Genomic DNA, 22623 nt, shown 5'->3' with positions numbered 1-22623 from the left:
GCCTCGGCTTTCCGGACCGCAGACTGGCAGTTCCAAAGTCCTCCTGTGACAGTGAAGTCATGGTCAGTTGAGCATGGTGGGTAAATTAGATTGGAAGGGTTGCGGGTGGAGGTTTAGCGTCGATGTGTCCTCCTGATGGATGAAATAACAGGAATGGGGAGGAAGCACATTGTGATTTTTTACCGGTGGAGAGGGTTAGTGGGAAAAGTAGGATATAGGTAGGCTCAATATGCTCAGGGTAATGAAGAAATTATCAAAATAGAATAAGAATACTTAGTAGTATGGCCTTCCTCGATGGAGTCCACAGATAGACATCTTCGTCTTAGTGTCTGGAGTCTTAGTGTCAGGAGGCTGTCGCTCCGCGATCGTCACGATATAAATGCAGATTCTGTGATTGCTGATGACTAGCAGGGTAGCAGCCCCTCCCACCTGACGATCAGTTAACGACCAGACAGTTTTCACCACTCACTCAATCCCAAATGTATTCGTCCTGGTCCAGGGTGAGCAGGAGTTAAATACCTGGCAGGATAGTGTTTAGGCCCTCCCACTGGAGATTGACAGCACTTCACAGCTATTGACTTCAAACAGGTGGCTTTCAATAGAAACTACTTATCAGAGTTCAATGCAGGACAGCCACAACAAAACAAACAACTAAACAGCTCTTTGATAAGAACAAGATTCAGCTAACTTCCTCACGCTGGAGAACAGGCTTAAGGCAGGATAGCCACAGCAGAACAAACAACTCAACAGCACTTTGATTAGAACAAGATTAAACTAATTTACTCAGACTGGAGAACAGGCTTCACCACTCACTCAATCCCAAATGTATTCATCACACCAATCAGGCTGTTGAACCACCAGACCTAGCTACCCAGAGGCATTCCAACTGCCCACTTCGACTTTTAAATCATTGACAATCATACTTGACTCACCACCATAATGCTGCTAATATTTATTCCTACCACTTTGTTGTGATATTGTCTTGATTTATTTTGTATTTTTATTCTGATATTGATGATAGGTTGCCATTGTTTTGATATTGCTAAATTGTATTGTTGAAAGCTGCTCGTGAAGCAATAATTTCACTGCACTGCTCGCAGCCCGCTGTAATGTGTGAGAAAAAAAACTTGTCTTTGACTATCTTACATACTACAGTGCCCTCCATAAGTATTGGAAAGAGGAAGCATTTTGTCTTCTTTTAGCTGAATACACCAACAGTTTGGATGATTTCAAACAATTACTATGAGGTTAAGGTAGAGAGTATCAGCTTTAATTCACTGTTTTCTTTTTTCAGATTGGTTTCACCATTTAGAAATTACAATCCTTTTTATACATAGTCCCCCTATTTTAGGGCACCAAAAATATTGGAAAATTGTCTTGACAGGTGTTTCTGGTTAGTCAGGTGTGTTCTCTCACATCATTTGTGCAGGCATAAGAGAGTGGTCAATGTCTAGTATGGATTCTAGACTTTGCATTTGCCTTTGGAGTCTGCTATTGAGGCCATTATGAGGCTGAAATATCAGAAGAAATCTATCATCAGAAAGATAGGCAAAACCTTAGACTTAACAAAATCAACAGTTTGTATCATCATTAAAAAAGAAAGAAAGCACTGGTGAGCTCAGCAATCGCAAACGGGCTGGTAGGCCAAGGAAGACTTCTACAGCGGATGACTGAGGAATGCTAACCATAATTGAGAAAAACCCCAAAACAACAGTCCCACAGATCAGAACACTCTCCAGGAGGAAGGCGTGAATGTGTCAGAGACTACCATCCACAGCCGAACTACAGAGGCTTCACTGCAAGGTGCAAACCACTAGTAATCCTCAAAAATGATGGTCAAGTTACAGTTTGCTAAAAAGTACCTAAAAAGCCTGCAGATGTCTGGAAAACGTTGTTGTGTACAGATAAGATGAATATTATCATGTACCAGAGTGATTGCAAGAGGAAAGTTTGGAGAAAAAATTATCTGATTTACAGCATACAACCTCCTCTATGAAACATGGTGGAGGGGGTGCTATGGTTTGGGCATGTATAGCTGCCACAAGAACTGGCTTATTGATGTTACTGCTGACACCAGCAGCAGAATATATTCTGAAGTGTACAGAAACATCTTGTCTGCTTGAGTACAAGCAAATGCCTCCAAATTCATTGGATGGCGCTTCGTCATACAATAAGACAATGACCCCAAACATAATGCCAGAGCAACTAGGGAGTTTTTCAGGGCCAAAAAGCAAAAAGCTCTTGACTGGCCAAGTCAATCTTCAGATTTAAATCCAATTGAACATGCATTTACATTTCCTGATAAGATTTCAGGCAAAAAGACCTAAAAACAAACAACTGAAGATGGCTGCAGTACAGGCCTGGCAGAGCATCACCAGGGAGTATACCCACCATCTGGTGGGGTCAATGGGTCGCAGACTTCAGGCAGTTGCATGCAAAGTATTGTCGACCAAATATTAAACCATGAATACTTTATTTGGACGTCATGATTATTATTATAATAGGGGGAGTATGTAACATAACATGTAACGTAACATTGTGGTCCTCTGTGGCTCAGTTGGTAGAGCATGGTGCTAACAACGCTTAGGTTGTGGGTTTGATTCCTGCTGGGACCATATATACTGCAAAATGCACTCACTGCAATGTAAGTCGCTTTGGATAAAAGCGTCAGCTAAATGGCATATTATAAAAGAAATTGTACTTTCTAAATGGTGAACCAAATCTGAAATAAACATAAACCGTTGAATTAAATCAGAGAACCCCATAGTAATTGTTTGATTTCAAATCCAAACTGTTGCAGTATAGAGCTAAAACAAGACAAAATGCTTCCTCTTTCCAATACTTAAAGAAGGCACTGTATGTTGCATTCTCCTCTTGTATCTGAAGATGCATGAGGTGGATGGGTAGACATTGATGGAAAAATAAAAAGGAAAGGGGTGGAGACCCATTATGTGTTGATAACAGCAGAAGCCAATTTCCTGAGACAATTGATTCAGATTATTTGAATAATTATGTTGTTGATACCATACTTATGCTTTAACCTCTTTGAGTCATCTGCAGGAAGGAATACTAATATATAAAGAGGCTGGGCTGACTCCAAAGCAACTCTTGGGCAACAGAGAGAGTTGTAGAAAGAATAGGTGTCGTTTCTCTTGTGGTGAATGGATCCTTTGGTGTAAGTGCCTGTGTGAGGACTGATTTACTGACCGCTTAGGTACTCCAGGATGAGGTACAGCTTGCCCCCTGTCTGAAAGGCGTAGATGAGATCCACAATGAAGGGATGCTTCACTTCCTCCAGGATGTTCCTCTCAGCCTTGGTGTGAGCAGTGTCCTTAGCATTGCGCACAATCATAGCCTGCCAGTCCCCAAAACATTTAACATTAGTCACAGTTGCTCTAGACAGCACAACACAATGTTTACTTCTGTTTATGTGAAAAAAGTAAAAATATTGTTGACCATCATGATTCAATACACTTGAACAGGTTGTTATTGGACGGTCATCTGTAGCCTAGGTCTGTGAATTCACCTGACAAATTGATATGAGTTAATATTGCTTTGTTGTTGTCCTCATTATGCACAGGTTGACTAATAAAAAATGAAACTACCTTCTTCAAAACCTTCATGGCAAATATCTTCCCCGATGCTGCTCCTGCAACTTTTCGAACTTGAAAGACCTACAAAGGAAGCAAATGTGACTTTGGCATTAGGACAAAACTCCACTACAGTATGAAACTCCATTTGAATGAGAGGGTGATAAGTTATCATGGCTCTCAGAAGAACAGCACCTTTCCATAACCACCTTTCCCCAGCACACGCAGGAGCTCAAAACATTCCGGTCTGATGTTCTCTGTTCCTTGGTTGACATTGTCCTCAGAAATCTCAATCTTCTCACAGTTGTCCATATTGCTGGAAAAACACAAATCTCAAAGTTATGTTGTTTCTTTAAAAACACAGGGTATTTCAGGGAATTCAGAAACACTTACAATTCAAAGCCGCTGCACTGGTCCATGAAATCACTGATCTGAGCCTAGGACAGAAAATAAGTAAAAGCACATTGTAATTCCAAATGTCTGCTTTGCAACTGAAATCACTGCAGTGCCATACAACTGCAGTGGGGAGGTTGCCAACAGCACCAGCTGTAGTTACATTAAATTCAGCAGTAATCATTGATTAAATAATGGAGCATTTAATTTTTGATGAAATAAAGGAGGATGCCAACTGAAACTTGATGCAAGACATTTTAAAAGAGCACAACATGTTGGAAATGGAAAAAGCTCCAACCACTTTGCAAATAATCGTCAGAAACTAGGCTAACAAAGACAAAGACTGTTTTATTGGCCATGCAATCAATTCTTTTCAATTGTTGGAATGTAATTTTTTGCACACACCCCAAAAGCGCTAGTCATCTTTTTTTTCTCCTTCTCTAACCTTAGGTCAAGAGCAACACCCCAAAAGTTACACTCCGGAAAGGACTGTCATTCTTTCTCTGACCACGCTGGCAGCAGCGCTGTGAATTGACAAACAGGGCTTAATTTGACAGTTTGATAGATAATGGAGCAGACATGTTATGACGGTATTGAAAAGCATACCGTGGCCATTTTCAAATCCCGCGGGACACCGTATTAACGTTATACCGCCCAACCCTAGTCACAACCATCATGATAATTTCTTGGATAATTTAATCTTCCTGGGATGTCCAAACGGAATGATACATCTATGGTCCAAACATGTATGTTACTCCATACTGCAGAACTGTCCGAATAAACTGTTGCACGCAAGCAACCAAAGCACGGTTGGCTCTGCAGTGCTGCCAGTCTCCTTGAGCAAGCAAGGAAATCAACATTGCATAGTTGACATTCCTTGCAAATATCTAACACAGCGCAAAGTCCATTATCTGCTGCATAACAATAACAACTAACTCGCAACAGCAGAGAACAAAGTGACAGCTCCTGATTGTTGTCTAGCAACAGTGGCTAACCTAGCTGGCTAATCATGCAGCTTGATAGCAGGTAGACGTTGTCATAAACGGGCCAGAATGGCAACTAACCAAGACGGTCCTAATAGCTATAAACAGTTGCCGAGAATACTCAACCACACCCGACACAGGGTTTAGTCTATTACCTCCTCGAGCTCATCATCGGAGACATTTTGCTCCGGCTGATCCAAATCGATGTCGAACACACCAGCCATCGTTGCTTTCGTTCAGGTTGCACGATCACTGAGAATAGCAAGCTTGCGTTCTCCGCCTCACGGACATACACACATCGCCGCCATCATAACCGGCTACTACACAAGGCATGCGCACGCTGATCTGTGTTCTCTGAATGACAACAAGCGGCAGCTTCCGACAATAACACTTCCGGTTTCGTGACTTCAAAATAAAAGCGCGAGGTCACTGTAAAGTGACGGAATCACAATACAAGTAATTTTTAGCATTATAATGTAATTGCACGAATATGTACATGTCATTTTACATAGGGCACGCATAATGGAGTGTACAAATAATATTCCAAGGCTAAACATGATTTTTTACTACCAGTCTACTCAGCAACACTTCTAGAATATCAATCAAGTGAGTTATAACCATGAGCGATGTCATACAAAGTGTTGGCAGCTTTTTACTGTGGCCCAACAGTTCAAAGTGCCCCACCTTGACTGTGGCCAATACACCCCTTGCCCCTACCACTTAGTAAGTATAATGTAAGTATTTTATTCGTTAATAAAGATTTAAAAAGTATGATAACCATCGTATTATCTTAGTTTAATGTCGTTTCAATGTATTATACACTTTTCTTTATAACAAGCATAACAAAAAATCGCTAGTATGCTGATGTCTCTAGCTAGCTAGCTAACATTACAACATTGTTTTGAGGCTGATTTGTGCATGACAGTCCCGCATTTTGACATATTTCCATGTCGCATTCCCCCCCTTTTATGGCATATGACGCCCGAAATTTAACTAAAGTCCAGCAGCGAAGTTGCTGCACTTGTTACTGCTCCTCTAATATCAGCGCAGACTAGCTGGTTAGGAGCACGGGTTGCTAGCCTACAGAGCGCCGCTATTCTGTCATGGCAACAAATTCGTCGCGTCTGTGTACGTAAACGCCATCGACGACTATTGATGACGTATCAGGGTCTCGAAGGGTTGTCCCATTTCATCGGGGAAGATTTCAACCACTACTCGAAAAAGAGGGGTAAGGGTCAAAATAAGAAATGGGATTGGGCCTGTATAGGGCACACACAATGGACTATACACAAATAATATTCGAAGGCTAAACTTGTTTTTTAGTACCAGTCTACTCAACCAGGGATGTAGGAAGTATATTTTGCGAGGGGGTGCTGCCTAAAGTATTGTGAGGGGTGTGAAGTGGCTGCGTCCCCCTTTTTCTACCCAGAGAATATTTTGCGTATCACCTGTTAAACAAGCAATTCTGGTGACTTTTGATAGGAGAATAATGTTAGAAATTATTTTTATAAAAACAGTTGCATCATAATGCTCAATAGCAGACGAGTAAATAAAGCTATTCAGTTCTTTATTTAGGGTGATTAAATTTACTAATTGTATTTGATATTCCATATGCAAATCAATTGAATTAATATGTTTTTTAATCATCTGAAATTTACTAATGTGATGGCCTGTTGAGATGAATCAAGCATTAAATGAGATGAATCAAGCATTAGTTCCATGGTACTTGGATTAATACATGAAGAGGTAAGGGTCAGGTCATCAAGATAGATGCTGCAACACACACATAATTTAAGATTAGATTAGATTAGATTCAACTTTATTGTCATTGTGCAGAGTACAAGTACAGAGACAACGAAATGCAGTTAGCGTCTAACCAGAAGTGCAAAATAGCAGAAAGTGCAATGAACAGTATTTACAGGTAGTGCAATATATGATCAGTAGTAGTGCAGTATAATATAGTATAGTATAAGCAGTATAATATAGCAGTGCAGTATAGCAGTATGTGAGTAGCAGTAGCATTATAGCAGAATAAATAGTTACAGTATGAGCAGTGTAGCAGCATATGAGCTGTATGGGTAATGCAGTCTAGCAGTATATATGTATTAACAGTAACATGAGGTAGATGCAGAATAAATATAAATATGGAATGCCGTATAAACAAGTATGTACAGTATGTGCAGTAGTATTAAAGAAAATATAGGATATGTGCATTATGTGCATTATGAACAGTATGAACAGTATGGACAGGTATGTACAGAAGAGCAGTGGTATTGAGTAAGAGCAGGGGAGGGGAGTAATAGTGCAATAGTGCAATTGTCCGGGGGGGGGGGGGGGGGGGGGTTGCGGGGGTAGTAGGTTGTCAGGTAGGTGTAGTGTTCGTGTTCAGCAGGGTGACAGCCGCAGGGAAGAAGCTGCCTCTGAACCTACTGGTTCGGGTGCGGAGAGACCTGTAGCGCCTCCCGGAGGGGAGTGGGGTGAAAAGTCTATGGTTGGGGTGAGAGATGTCCTTGACGATGCTGCGTGCCTTACGATGATCGGTCTCATCGTTGTTGCTGATGAGACCGATCACCGTTGTGTCGTCTGCAAACTTAACAATGGTGTTTGAGCCATGTACAGGTGTGCAGTCGTAGGTGAAGAGGGAGTAAAGGAGGGGGCTCAGCACACAGCCTTGTGGAACGCCGGTGTTCAGGGTGAGGGTTGAGGTGGTGTGGTTGTGAAGCCTAACAGACTGCGGCCTGTTGGTCAGGAAGTCTAGAATCCAGTTGCAGAGGGAGGGGTTGATGCCCAGTTGCCTGAGTTTGGAGATCAGTTTGGAGGGGATGATGGTGTTGAATGCTGAGCTGAAGTCAATAAACAGCATTCTCACATAAGAGTTAGTCTTGTCGAGGTGGGACAGGGCGGAGTGAAGTGCCGTTGAAATGGCATCCTCTGTACTCCTGTTCTGCCGGTAGGAGAATTGAAAGGGGTCCAGTGTGGGTGGTAGGCAGGTCTTGAGTTGAGCTAAGACCAGCCTCTCGAAGCACTTCATGATGATGGGCGTGAGTGCCACTGGTCGGAAGTCATTTAAGCTCGTTGCAGTGGAGTGTTTTGGCACCGGCACGATGGAGGTGGTTTTGAAGCACGCGGGGACAGCTGCTTGGGCTAGGGACAGGTTGAATATGTCAGTCCAAACCTTAGTCAGCTGCACAGCGCAGGCCCTGAGGACGCGTCCGGGAATCCCATCAGGACCAGCAGCCTTGCGTGCGTTAGTCCTGCTCAGTGCCGCACACACGTCGGTGGGGGATAGAGTGAGGGGCTGGTGATCCGCAGGGAGCACAGCCTTGATGGCCACCTCCTTGTTGTCCCTGTCAAAGCGGCCGTAGAAGTGGTTCAGCTCATCAGGGAGGGAGGCGTCAACGGAGAGGGGTGAGGTGTTAGATGGTTTGTAGTCAGTGATGGCCTGGATGCCCTGCCACATGCGTCGGGGGTCAGAGTTGTTTCTGAAGTGATCCTCTATCCTCAGCTTGTGGTTGTGCTTGGCCTTTTTGATGCCCCTCTGCAGATTAGCCCTGGATGAGCTATAGGCCCGAGCATCCCCTGATCTGAAGGCAATGTCACGTGCCTTCAGCAGGAGTCGGACCTCACTGTTCATCCATGGCTTCTGATTAGGGAAAGTGGTGATCCGCTTGAGTGTGGTAACACTGCTGATGTTGGAATTGATGTAGTCCAAAACAGATGAGGCATATGAATTAATGTCCGTGTGGGAGTCATGGGTGGCCTGAGTGGCAAACACACCCCAGTCAGTGTTTCCAAAACGCTGCTGGAGCGCTGAGTCAGCTCCCTCTGGCCAGACCTTGACTGTCCTCACTGTAGGTTTCACTCGTTTGATGAGTGCTGAGTACTTGGGCAGTAGGAACAATGAGAGGTGGTCTGATTGACCTAGGTGGGGGAGGGGAACGGCTTTGTACGGGGTTGTTTGCTAATGGCAGTATGCAGTTCTTTCATAGCAATCTTAGCATTAGCATCCGGGGGGATATAGGCTGCCGTGATAACAGTTGACGTGAACTCTCTGGGCAGATAGAAAGGTCTACACTTAACCATGAGAAACTCCAGGTTAGCTGAGCAGTGACTCTCGGTGATGGTAGTGTCCGTGCACCACGTCTTGTTCACATAAATGCACAAACCTCCACCTCTGGTCTTACCGGAGTCGCCTGCTGTTCTGTCTGCTCGGAGAACGCAGCGCCCTGCTAGCTCGATAGCGTTGTCGGGAACCTCGCTGTTGAGCCAGGTTTCAGTGAAAACCATGATGTTACATTCCTTAATCCATTTGTGGGTGGTGATCCGCAGCCGCAGTTCATCCATCTTGTTTGCCAGGGAATGAACATTTGCAAGGAAAAGGCTAGGTAGTGAGAGTCGGTGTGGAGTTAGCTTTAGCCTAGCTCTCAGCCCACCTCGGCTCCCTCGCCTGTGTTTTCGTTTCCGAGCCGGTCTGGGGCCTCTTCCGGTCGGTGTAGCGGAGTTAGCTGGACCCGCTGTTTTGCTAATCTCGGGTATATCGTCGATAAAGATGACTGGAGTGCCGGAACCGATGTCCAGAAGTTCTTGTCGGCTGTACGATATGTACGCTAAACTGTTTTTAGCGAGAATACTTAAGATAAACAAGCAAATAACTACTAGTTCGCAAACTCTGGAGAGACACTGAGCGTCGCGATGCATGCGCGCCGTCATCTTGGTACAGATGTAAGATGTAAGAAGTGCTTGGTAAGAATGATGTAATGGAAAATATTAGGCTAGGAAAGGACAAATCAGAGTAGGTGTATGTTTTCTTCAGCAGGTCAACTCGTTCCCCAGAGGGAACGGACCGGCGATATCTCTACCTGGAACGGATCGAGTGTCAGGGGCTGGGACCAGCCTAAAACACCAACGAGAGGAGAGCCAAGTCTAAACCGCGGCTCCTCCCCAACCAAATAGCCAATCACAATCATTCTGTTTACTGTAAAATGCCTTGTTTGACTGTTTGAATGCATCCATTTTTGGAAGGTTGGTTACAGATTAACAGCTTGCTGACTGTGATTTTCTTCGCCAAAAGTGGTCCTTGTACAAGCCTAGAATTTTGACATATAAATAAATAGCTAAAAGTAAGAAGTAGTTTGTCTTCTCCTTCAAATAAAGAACACGTTTTCTTACAATAACCTGGTGGTTAGTGCGAGTGAAAAGCATGAAATGATCAGGTCTCAGGCAAATGACACTCGGCCTACAGCTGAGTTACCCGTCCGGACCCAAGTGCATCCGTCCGGATCCGATAAACAGCTCTTATCACGAGAGCGTTGCATATATTGGTCAGTACAGTGCCTTCCCAAAGTATTCAGACCCCTTAAATTTTTCCACATTTTGTTGTGTTATAGACTCAATTTAAAATTGATTAAATTAAAGGAATTTACCATCAATCCACACACAATACCCTAGAATGACAAAGCGAAAACCCGTTTTTTTAAATTTCCTTTGCTATGACACTCTTAGCTAAAATGCGAAAATGTCATCAACAAATCACTCAATAAGTTGAATAGAGTCCATCTTAATGCAAGGATAATAGTTAATAATAGTACTTTTGGAATTAATATCTTTGTTTTATAGGGTCTCTGATTTGCATAGGAATTAGTGATTTGTTGATGGCATTTTAGCTAATTTTAAGAGTGTCATAGCAAAGGGTCTGAATACTTATGTACATGAGGTATTTCTGTATTTCAATTTCAATACATTTACAGAAATTTCTAAAAACGTGTTTTCGCTTTGTCATTCTGGGGCATTGTGTGTGGATTGATGGCAAACTCTTTTAATTTAATCCATTTTAAATTGAGTCAAAATGTGGAAAAAGCGAAGGGGTCTGAGTACTTTCCGAAGGCACTGTATCCATCCAAACTCATCCACTGTGCTACAACATAGCAGGCGCCTATGTCAACGCGCACCACCGCATATGGTGAGAGAGAGCAACGTAAATGCGAGATGGAGATGAAGTAAGGTGAACGCCTCGTATTTTGGCCATTTGTCCCAATTGCGACAATGACAGAAGATATCATCGCCGTCGTTTTTTTTTTTTAATGTTACCTATCACCTGTTAAACAAGCAATTCTGGTGACTTGATGGGAGAATAACAGTGCTAAACTTTACACTAAACCACGCCCCCTTCCTACGTACCAATCAGCAACACTTCTAGAATATGAATCAAGTGAGTTCCAACCATGAGCGGGGTCATACAAAGTGTTGTTGGCTTTTTACTGTGGCCCAACAGTTCAAAGTGCCCCATCTACAGTATGTCTGACATAATTTTATGAAATGTCCATGAAGACATGATTTGTTCTAAATTAAGGTTTATCCGAGGACATCATTTGGAATTTCTCCGACCAGACAATAATTATTAGCTACTCTTCAAGTAATTCATCCAGGCTGCCATTATTGTTAATTCAGAATGAAAAAAAGCAAATAAGAATAAAACAAGTTAAATTTAAATATACAATAATATCAGCTCACAAATTGGGCAAGTAAGACGAAATATGAGCTACTCTTACGGTTTCTCAGTTCTTGTGCTGATGTTGCTTCCAGAGGCAGTTTGGAACTCGGTAGTGAGTGTTGCAACAGAGGACAGACGATTTTTGCGTGCTACGCGCTTCAGCACTCGGCGGTCCGTTCTGTGAGCTTGTGTGGCCTGCCGCTTCACGGCTGAGCTGTTGCTGCTCCTAGACGTTTCCACTTCACAATAACAGCACTTACAGTTGACCGGGGAACCTCTAGCAGGGCAGAAATTTGACGAACTGACTTGTTGGAAAGGTGGCATCCTATGACAGTGCCACGTTGAAAGTCATTGAGCTCTACCGCCAATGTTTGTCTATGGAGATTGCATGGCTGTATTCTTGCTTTTATGCACCTGTTAGCAATGGGTGTGGCTGAAATAGCCGAACCCATTAATTAGAAGGGGTGTCCACATGCTTTTGACTATGTAGTGTATAATGGACTGTGCAGAAATATTTTTCAATAATTTTAACTGATCTCTGGTACCAGTCTACTCGGCAACATTTCTAGAATATGGATCGAGTGAGTTTGAGTCTGAAGCGGTGTCTTACCAAATGTGATTTATTTTTGAGGTGCTGTCCAAGGTCCTGAAATCATATAGATTGTATAATCATCTTTGATCAGGAAAATATAATTATTTTGATCAAACGACGAGTGGACTGCTACCAGAGATGAGTTGAAATGAAAAATATTTCTGTACAGTCCGTATATGTGTCCGATGCAGTTCAGACAAGGCACTTTCAGCTGTATGGCCCCAAAAAAGAGCCATCAACATTTGGTAAGACACCGCTTTAGACTCAAACTCATCTGATCTGCATTCTAGAAGTGAGTTGAAATTATTGAAAAATATGTATGCACAGTCCATTATTATGGGGCAATACTATTTCATCAGGGTAATTACAGTAGGATATTAGAACAATTACAAACCCTTATTTGGTAATACTATACCACATATGGTGATGATTGAATATACACTCACTAAACACTTTATTAGGAACACCTGTACACCTTCTCATGGTGGAGGTGGTGTAATGGTGTGGGAGATGTTTTCTTGTTTTCTTGTTCTCCCGTTAATACCAATCAACCATCGCTTGAATGCCACAGCCTATTTGAGTATTGTTGCTGGCCATGTGCATCCCTTCATGGCCACAATTTACCCATCTCCTAATGGCTACTTCCAGCATGATAATGCACCATGTCACAAAGCAAAAGTCATCTCAAACTGGTTTCATGAACATGACAATGAGTTCAGTGTTCTATAGTGGCCTTCCCAGTCACCGGATCTGAATCCAATAGAACACCTTTGGGATGTGGTAGAACGAGAGATTCACAGCTTGAAAGTGCACCTGAAAAATCTGCAGGAATTGCATGATGCAATCATGTCATCATGGACCAGAATCTCAAAGGAATGTTTTCAACATCTTGTGGAATCAATGCCACAAAGAATGGAGGCTGTTTTGAGAGCAAAGGGAGGCCCTACCCAGTATGAGTATAGTGTTCCTAATAAAGTGCTCAGTGAGTGTATGTGGCAGTGTGTCTGCAAAATTGCACATTAATTAACTCAGCAATATAATGTTTCTCAGTTGATTTCACGCATTTCAGCTGTAAGCTATATGGACATGAAGGGGGAAAACATAAATTCTGCCCCAATCTTCGAATGATCCTTCCCCCGATGGGACAAATGGCTGTGATCTCTTCTAGTTTTACAAGGTCTCAAGAATGTGGTAATGGAGTGGTGTTATCTGACGGTCTCATTGGTTCTCCTAGTTTAAATACTGTGGTTGAAGTAAGATATAAAAGCAGAATGCAGGGGATAAGTCTTTCTCTTTTCTCTTCTCTCTCTGCCTTGGTGTGAGGTCTCAGTTGAACCTGTGAGGACTGTCGGAGTGACCATGTGGTCATCTCTCTCTCTCTCTACCTCTCTCCCTATCTATCATTTACCATAGAGGGTGGAATATAACATTTCTCTATTAAGTATTTGCCTTGTAATAATTGTATAAGTTTACAGGATTATTAAAGCCTCATTTGAAGCCTCATTTGATTCATTCTATTTGACCATTTCTCACTAATTCAGCACAAACTCAACAATTCTTTGACCATTGTGTTAAATTACTTGGAGTCAGACTATTGATATCAAGTAATCACGTTGAACGTATTTCACATGATTGAAATGACAGCTTTCATGAATCAATGAAAAAAAGTTGACATGCCATGTGCAATGACGAGAATAAATCTGAAGGGCATCAAGGGATAATAAGGTGGGGCTAGAATGAGGGACAGCGAGGGAGAGTATAGCAGATCAAGCCCTTCTCATATACTGTGATCAGTGAAAGTAAGATGTCATGTTGACATGCTGACAGATTCATATTATTCTGTAGGCTATAGCCTAATACTGTATATAAAACTCACAACTATTAATCTGTAAACAAATTATATTTTCACTGTTTTACTGCCCGTATCCAACGAATCATTGGTAGTAGCCTGTCTGTATTTTACTGTTCTTTTTCCCCTGTCCGTCATATCATGTATCATAGTTGGCTCCAAATGAATAACTTTCATATAGGTGTCATATCATTGCTGTAGCCTTGGACAGTTCTTGATATGTGTGACATTCATGATATGTAGGCTACATATTTTGCTGCAGCTCCGGTGTGTGCTTGCTTGAGCTCAGCATACAACAAGTTCAAATCGTTATCCTATTAACAAACAAAAGCATGACAATTTATCTAGCCACTAGACCGTCTTTTAGAGATAAAATTCACCGAATGGTGAGTACAATCCAGACCTACTCCTCCCCAAGAACAGTAACATTCTTTATTTAATGAATTCCGTTAGTTCTGTTAATTTCAGGCAGTTATTGCATGCAAATGATATGTGACCAAATACAAAACATGAGTGCTTAATTTGGACATAATATTAATCTGTCCCAATTGGTGTATGACCACACTTGGACCTTACGGATATCCACATGCGTATATTATGGTAAATTTAAAGACAATATAAGGGTTTGTAATCCCACACCAGGGAAAAGGTCACAGGAAAACAGATGGTCCTAGAACATCTGGAGGATGCAGTAAAGAGGGGTGAGGTTAGATTGAGGGGTTTGATATAGGTGAAGAAAACAAAGGATCAAAGCGGGAGGAAACAGGATAGAATAATTAAAGTTAGGGTAATTAAGTAATAAACAAAGTTGTAAACAGCCAGAACAAAAGGCTTTCGAAAACTGGGTGTAAGCAAGGCCTGACCAGACGAATTGGCGCCAGCCCAATGGGCGGCGCACACCTTGATGACGAAATATGGATCTTGAATGTTATTGGTGCAAGTAGAAAGGAAACAGAAATACGTTGAATAGAAGGCGTTAACCTGTGCGAAGTCTATAAAGACAGGTGACTGAGGAGATAACGGGGTCAGCTTTGCAAACCTGATCTGTGTGAATAAAGTCTTTGAATGAATCAACAGCCCTGGTTAACGGTGTAGTTAATAAACTTAGATGAAGAAAGGAAGCTGCAGAGGTCCGGATGAGTCAGTTTAATCGTCTTTTATTAATCATAACTTCATCGTTGCAATCCACGGCCAGATGTGGGGGCTCCTATACAGTCAATGATGTCCCCCTCCTGTCTAGTCTAGCCGTTCAGTCTTATATATAAAACAGCATGCTTTGTCTTCCAGATTTGGGCATGGAATCCCTAGGCCCGCGTTACTCTAAGCATTTTCAACCTATACTATGGTGATGTTCATAGCCTTAACCAAATAAGGCTATTCCTTATGGTGATGTTCATAGCCTTAACCAAATAAGGCTATTCCTAGCACTGTCTCTCTTGCATCGTTTCCTCAATCTACAGTGGCCAACTGCATGCTGCATCTTCCATTGTGCACAACACTGTAGGCTATTCTTAACACATCAGGCCTTCTTCTGGTCAGAGCAAAATACACTACATATTCCCCCCTTTGGGACTTATTAAAGTCCCAACACAGAAAAGTTGTATATCGTTTACTCGAATCATACTGTATGTAGTTGTGTGTAACATGGTTCAAAGGGATACAAAATAACAAGTAAACCACAAAAATTATTGTGAACTAAGCCGTGGAAATTATCAAATAACAGTTCCTAAATAATAGACAGTCTATTCAATGTCTTATTAAAAGCTTACGCGTACATTAAGTCAAGCCTTGCTTATATGATTAAAATAAATTGCCATGGACATAAACATACATAAGTATAGACTATTCTGTGATACACACGTGGTCCCATATATGTTCAACAAAGAATAATAAAGAATGATAAAAATACTTCTCTTCAGGTCTTCGTTGCTTGATTTACCCTTACCTGGGCGTCAGAGGTTACTAGCACATAACCCCCCATATGAGGACAGTCTTTACCACTGCCTCGTTTGTGTAACAGACAGAGAACAGAGATTTGCTGAACACGGAGCCTCCAACTTCGAACTTCACCTCATCCAAAATGAGGATTTGCCTTCGGATCGTTCAACTTGATCTTCACCCCATCCTAAATGAGGATTTTTCTTCAGCAAAAGTTCATCAAAGACACATTTTGTCTTTCATTGACTCCTGAGCAAGCAGTCCTGTCTTCTCTATAGAATTCCGGATATAGTAGTTTCATGTTCATGTTCATCTTCCAAGTCTTAGTCTTTTGGAGCATTGCTGAAATTCGTTACGGCGGATCTTATAGGTAGTTGGTCTCTGCAGTCCCTTTGTCTTTTATATTTTACACTGTGAGAGTGGATTGTTCCCGATCTTCAGTATCCTTTCCATCTTCCTCACTGCTGTCATCGTCATCCAGATACCCAGGTTTTGGATACAAGTCAGGACTATCATAGTCATCAGGCATTCCTGAATCTTCACGGTCATCTCTTCTTCCCTTCATAACTGCCATTTGAAGTGCTTGAGTATTCATTGCCTTGTCAATTCCTCGTGTTATTAGTCCTCGTATGATTGGAATGCAACAGCAGATTATAAGGGCTAAGGCAATCACACAGCCCAGTATGATGGCTCCTATTCTGGCGAAGTAGGCTCCCCATTGTCCCATCATGTCCTCCATCCAGGATGTCCATTCGCTTCCAAATCCAGCACTCTCTTTAACTTCCTCCCTTAGGTGTTTGAGCTTCCTCATGGCTATAGAGAATTGTCCATCGGCTGCTGTGTTGTTAGGGATGAACGTGCAGCACGTTGTGGCATACTCCTCCTTTTTCTGCCAATAGAAAATCCAGCGCTTGTCTGTTTTGCTAAGCCATTTCATTTGTTGCTGCAAGCTGCCTTCCTAGAGACCCTAAAGCATCATGCGTGTAGTTTATGAATCTTTGCTGGTTATAGTAAATGTAGTTTATCCAGTCAGCATTGACATTTATTCCAGCTGCAGGAAGAAAGAAAGATGTGAATCCCATTGCTATGGAATTTATAGCCTTGTATTCATTGGGTATACCTCTAGGAATTCCCAAACTGTCTAAGCGTCTGTCCTCCTTGTATTCCCTCCGAAATCTCGTAGATCTAGATTGTTTTTGGACTTCCAAGTCCTTTGCTGGGATGACAACGATAGGCTGGATCGCCTGCACCCGAGCACATCTTCCATTCCATCCTATCTGCAGGGTGTTCAGTAGATGTTCTCCATCACAGAGCCAATATTGATCTGCTACAGCTTGTGTGGCATAGTGGTATGGGCAAACGCTAGGAGGAGTCCCAGCTTTTTTTCCCCTTCTTTAGGATTGCTGATATTTTCACTGTCTTTCCTATTTTTGAAGGCACACAATCTCCATCATTTGTGCTCATTCCTAGTATAGTTAGGTTCGAAAGATCCCATATATTTTCACAAAGTTCTTTGTCTAGTATGCCCACCTGGACAGTTCCCACTTTTTCAAAGCATTCAAATTTTCCCACAAGCTTTAACTCTGTTCCAGGGGATATTGTCTTTAACTGTCTATCTACTCGTACATCTAGAGCATCACATTTGGCTCCCAACGTCTTCACAGGCGCTGTCAAGTCCTCCAAGTCCAATACCTTTCTGCCCTTCATTATAGTGTTGTCATAATATTCTCTGGATCCAATGAACTGCAAGCACTCTGCTTCACAGAGTGGGGCAAAGGTAATTGCTTGAAATGGCTTTTTCCCAAATGTTGTTCCTGCAACATCAGAGCCCTTCGTTCTCTTCAGCCAGTCTGCTTTTAGCTCCCCACAGTTTTTCCAATTGAATTTGGTATTCATGATTATTAACGAGCTTTCTTTTGCTTTGGAGCATATATAACAGTCTTCTTTGCTATGAGTCTCTCCAGTGTATTTCATCCATTGATACCAGAGGTTCCTTCTTGCTTGTCTCATCAGTGGATCTTGAATTGAGTCCTGTGCTGACCTTATTTTATTTTATTCTCATTTATTTCCTCTCCAGGTCCTGATCTGGTTGGTCTCCTCTTTTCCATATCCTCCCCGGTTATCTGTTCATCAATTGTGAAGTTTTTCTCAATAGTGAGTTCTTGTGTTACATCTGACTCCATTGTGGTAGTTTCCATCATCTTCTGAGTTTTAATCTCCATTGTCTGAGTTGATCCAATTTCATGTTCAACCATAAACATTGTAGGCTCATTCATGGTTGAAACAATTTCTTCTTGAACTAATGGGGTCACTATCTCAGCTTTGCCGACAGGCTCTGGCTCTGTGGTATATTCTTGTTCTATCACTGTAGGTTCAAACTCTGAAGTTGTTTGCACTTGTCTGTTAGTTGTATACCCGGTTACAGATTCTGGCTCTGGCTTAGGACTCGTCAACTCTTCTTGATATTTTTCTGATCGTGTTTTATAAGTTGTTAGCTCCATTGACATTTCCACTTCTGGTTCCTTTGTTGTTGTCTCCAATTCCTCTATTTCCTCAGTAACTGTATCTGTGAGGAATTCTAGTACTGCTGTGGTATCACCTCACGGCATAAAAATGTAGCAACTGACTGGGCATCTTTTCTTTTGGTTGGGCATGCTTCTTCCCATCTGCTAAATCTATCGACAACAACCAACATATATCTTTTGCCTCCTACCGGGCGAATCATATCCACGTAGTCGAGGACTAGTTCTTTCATTGGCCCATTTGGTGTTGGGATGTGTCCTGGAGGAGTTAATACTCCTCTTCTAATATTGTTTTTCAAACAGATTGTGCATCTACCTATGACATGGTCAATTTGTTCTAGTAAATATGGTGCCCAAAATCCATATTCTTTTGTAATTTTCCTTCTCACTTCCCCTCTCGCTACATGGGCAAGCCCATGAGCGTCATGTATCAACAGTCCTAGCAAGTTAGGAGGTGCTACTATCAAACCCTCATGGTTCCTCCAGAGGCCTGTAGCATCCTGACTCGCTCCTCTGGCAAGCCACAAGTTCTTATCTAGTGCACTTGCTTCCTCTTGCATCATGATCAAGTCTTGGTTCTGCCATCCCGGTAGGTTGGTGATGGGCTGTTTCCTTACCACATCTCAGTCGTGCTCCTGAGCGGATTCAGCTAAAAGTGAATCAAAATATGTTTAGCTAAGTTTCGCAAAGTATTCTCTTTCTATGTCTCAAGATGAGCAACATATAGCCTACTTAAAAAAAAGTTAGATTTAACTTTGAAACATTCACTATCGCTAAACTTAAAATCAAAGTTCTGAATGGCAACACTTGTTACTCCTCAAATGATTCGTCAGAGCTATTGTAGCTAACTACCGTCAACTATTTCAGTGCTGCTAGAAATCGTTGTCTTTTCCAAGTTGGAGCTTCGTCGCCACAACAGTGTCCAGTGTGCTATGGATTGTCCTAAATAAACTACACGTTCCTGGCAATATTGCAACTTCTTCTGAGAGGCCTTGTGTCCTTTTTCATCATCTTGTTCTGCTTGTGGAAGAACTCCACCTTGATGTCCCCACAGACAGGCAGTGGCTGGGGGAACTCAAAGTACATACGCTTGTCCTCTCGCCTTGTGTGCACTGGGTTGGACGTATGGATCTTGACTTTTAGTTGATAAACCACAAACTGCGGATCCCAATGCCAATTCCCTTTCTTGAAGCCCTGAGGAATCGGGTCACTCCTGTTTTTAACGGTACTGTCCCTGCAGGTGCCTCCACTAAATATGGGGAGCGTCTCAAACACCATTTTGTGGAAGAGCAGAGCGATGGGCTTGTACTCTAGCTGGTTCTTCAGAAGGTAGCTGTAGTAGTACACATAGCGTCGCTGGCTTGGGATTGTGACTCCCTTCTTGTCTCTTGTCCGCACTTCCCCGTAGAAGTCGAGTGCTTCCTGTGCCTCCAGGAACTTCCCTCGGTGGAGGAGATAGGCGCAGATCATGACGCTGGTGCGGCCCTTCCCTGCCTTGCAGTGGATGGCCTCCACGTGATGGTCATCCTCGCTTAGCCACTGGTCCAGGTCTTCACAGAATGGCTTGATTAGCTCCAGCTGAGGCGGGTTGTGGTCTTCAAAGGGGTACTGTGCAACTCTGCAGTTAAACTTTGCGGTGTCGTAATGTCGCTTGGCGCAAAGATTATATATCTTGTAATGATTTTTGTGTTTTGAGTCCAGAAACCGTACTACATCGTCTATGTTGTTTCTGTAGACACCCTCAAGTCTTTCTGCAGGAAAGCCCATAGCAATTATATTCGGATAAATATAGGTCAAGTCCAAGTCAAACCCATCTTCCTGGTATCTCCTTTTGTTTCAGCTGACAATTTCCTTTATTATTGCAGCCATATCTGTGACAGGAGTCCTTAAGGTATTGAGCTTAAGAGAGAGTATTGTTGCCTTTGTACGAAACGCTGCCAATATGTTTCTCCCTCGCAATCCCGTTGGTGTCACCACTAGCTAATGCTAGCTAGCTGTCTTTGTGGTTGTCTGGGATCTCAGGGTCAGACGACTGGGTGATGGAGGCCATGATAGGTGTATAATCTATTAGCGCTAGGAATGTAGCAATCGAAAATAGTTGTATTGGTCAATAGCTCAAAAGTATAGTCTAATATGCAAGTAGGACTCTACAGCCTTGATGGCATGTGCACCTCAAGCTTGTGTCTCGTGATAAGTTGACCTTGCGTCTTAACTTTATTGGAGTGTATAGTGTCTCTTGTAGGCTTCTCCGCCGCATTTGCGGGCTCTTTTGTAACATGTCCGGACCAGATGTCCATTTTGTCCGCAATAGTGCCATGGTTTTGCGACTCGCTGGGGTCCTGGATTATAACCTCCTTGTCTAGTATATCCTTGACCCCCCTTTCTCCATTTCTGAGGTTGTGGGTATGGAGGCTGAGGAGCAGCCTGTATTATTGGTGTCGATTGAGGTTGTGTCTGTGGTTGAGGCAGGTTTTGCAGAACCACAGCCTGTGTTCTTTCCTTATTCTGTTTTCCCTTGCTCAACTGCACCTGATTAAGTTTTCTGAGCGTCTCTATGTCTTCAAAATATACTTAGTAGTAAAATCTGTGTAAAAGTTTTGTTTCTATCTAGCTATGTGTTTTTTTTCTTTCTTTGGCTGGTTTGCCTGTTACAGCTGAGAACTCAATCTGCAGTTGAAATAAGATAGCAGGTTTAAGAGGCACAAGGTGATTAGTTGATATGGTGTATGGCCGTGTCTGTGTGCATGAGAGCTAGGGGAGAGATGAAGGAATGAAATGTTGCTGGTGTTGGTACATTCAGTTTCTTCCTTTCTCGGTTGCAGGCTTCTCTGTAGTTTTAACTTTATTTTTTGGATCCTTCTTTGTCTGCTTCTTCTCTCAAGACTGCTGTTTCCATATTTCGCTTGACCTTACGCTTCTGACCCTTTTTTCCTTTCTTTTGTTCAGCTTTATAAGTGTTTATGAGCACTTCCATTGTCTTTATTACCTCTGGGTCAAAAGTGCCATCCTCTGGCCAAGGCTGGTCTATTTCAGCCCATCTCTTGTTCCATTTTTTAGATATTTTATCAATTCCTTTTACCAATGGGTTGTTCTTTTCAACCATTTGCACTGGAGTAGACGTCTTAGCCGAAGCCACACCCATAATTGTTGTTCCTTCAACCGTTGACTTAGCTGAAGACACTTTTCCAGTAGGCATTTCCTTTGTTTACAGTTCAACTTCTTGGCTGATTTTTGAATGGTTGGTTACTTATTTTGTTGATTCTATATTAATCATTTATCTAAAATAAAATATGTCTTTAATCAACACATTCAGTCACCAAACCAGTGTGAAACGTTCTTGCTCTGGCTATCTTCCTATCCAGAAGCTTACTTTCTAATCTCAACCCTAGTCTTCGGCACTTTGGCGGCGGGACATTTAAGCACTCCCTTGAGGGGACTCCACTGACCCAAGTAACTCAGGTTTGTGAAGGTGCGCCCGAGACAACTGCTCTAACCACCTCCGTGCCAAAAATAACAAATTAAAACAAAAAAGGTTCAGCAAAGACACCGAGATGCCTTTGCTGCTATGCCTGTCAGCAAGTCAGTTCCACACCCCACAATCATACACCTTTCAGACTCAGACGTCCCTCACAAGGATGTTTGTCCTGTTAATGCTAGCCAAATCAATCCTCCTGTAAATACTAAACAAACCACCAACCACGCTACAATTAGAATATTCAGTTTAAATTGTGATATGATCATATCGCAGCCATGCAAAAGCTTTACATTATCACACAGTTGATGCACACATAGTATTGTTCAAGTCGAGGCACGCAAAAATTAGAAACAGATTAGATTGCCTGTGTTATACATGCTCCATCAGTGTCAGCATGATTGTTCTGTGCACTATAATTCACTACTATTATCTGTTAATGGAAGTGACCGATCAAAGAGAGAGAGAGAGAGAACGAGAGGATCGCCTTATCTTAATTAAGCAACTAGCCAAACAATCACTCAATGGTTAATTATATTATTTTCACAATTAATGAATTTATTTATTGATTCATTACAAATCAATCACAAATAATCAATCACTAATTCAATTCAATTAATTAATCCTTAATCACAATTGACAATTGTCAGTTATCCCCAATGGAGCAACCAAGCAACCAATTAACCATGTAATCAAACAACTGATTAACCAATTAGCCAATTAACCATGTAATCAAACAACCAATTAGCCAATGACCCAATAAACAAATCGACTACCCAATCAAATCGATAATC

At 42.2% G+C, this 22623-nt stretch overlaps 1 protein-coding gene and 1 pseudogene across 2 annotated transcripts in view; both read right to left on the bottom strand.

The window, feature by feature from the left end:
• LOC310823581 (ribosomal protein S6 kinase beta-1-like) overlaps positions 1 to 5266 on the bottom strand; it is a 20917-nt gene extending 15651 nt beyond the window's left edge. Inside the window, exons 1-5 of the mRNA XM_083696469.1 lie at positions 5122 to 5266; positions 3984 to 4027; positions 3786 to 3906; positions 3606 to 3674; positions 3208 to 3355 (exon numbers count right to left, since the gene is read on the bottom strand). Of these exons, the coding sequence (XP_083552595.1) occupies positions 3208 to 3355; positions 3606 to 3674; positions 3786 to 3906; positions 3984 to 4027; positions 5122 to 5190 (451 nt within the window). The 5' untranslated portion in view covers positions 5191 to 5266. The remainder of the gene's footprint in view (positions 1 to 3207; positions 3356 to 3605; positions 3675 to 3785; positions 3907 to 3983; positions 4028 to 5121) is intronic.
• A 14042-nt stretch (positions 5267 to 19308) lies between these two features.
• On the bottom strand, positions 19309 to 20226 carry LOC310824007 (phosphatidylinositol 3,4,5-trisphosphate 3-phosphatase and dual-specificity protein phosphatase PTEN-like; annotated as a pseudogene). Its single transcript has one exon. The product of its transcript is annotated as a phosphatidylinositol 3,4,5-trisphosphate 3-phosphatase and dual-specificity protein phosphatase PTEN-like (transcript).
• Positions 20227 to 22623: the final 2397 nt, after the last annotated feature.

The sequence above is a fragment of the Argentina silus genome, assembly GCF_951799395.1.
Source record: "Argentina silus genome assembly, chromosome: Y".
NCBI classification, from domain to species: Eukaryota; Metazoa; Chordata; class Actinopteri; order Argentiniformes; family Argentinidae; genus Argentina; species Argentina silus.
Note: the sequence above shows the minus strand (reverse complement) of the source record. Positions and strands in the feature narration are given on the sequence as shown.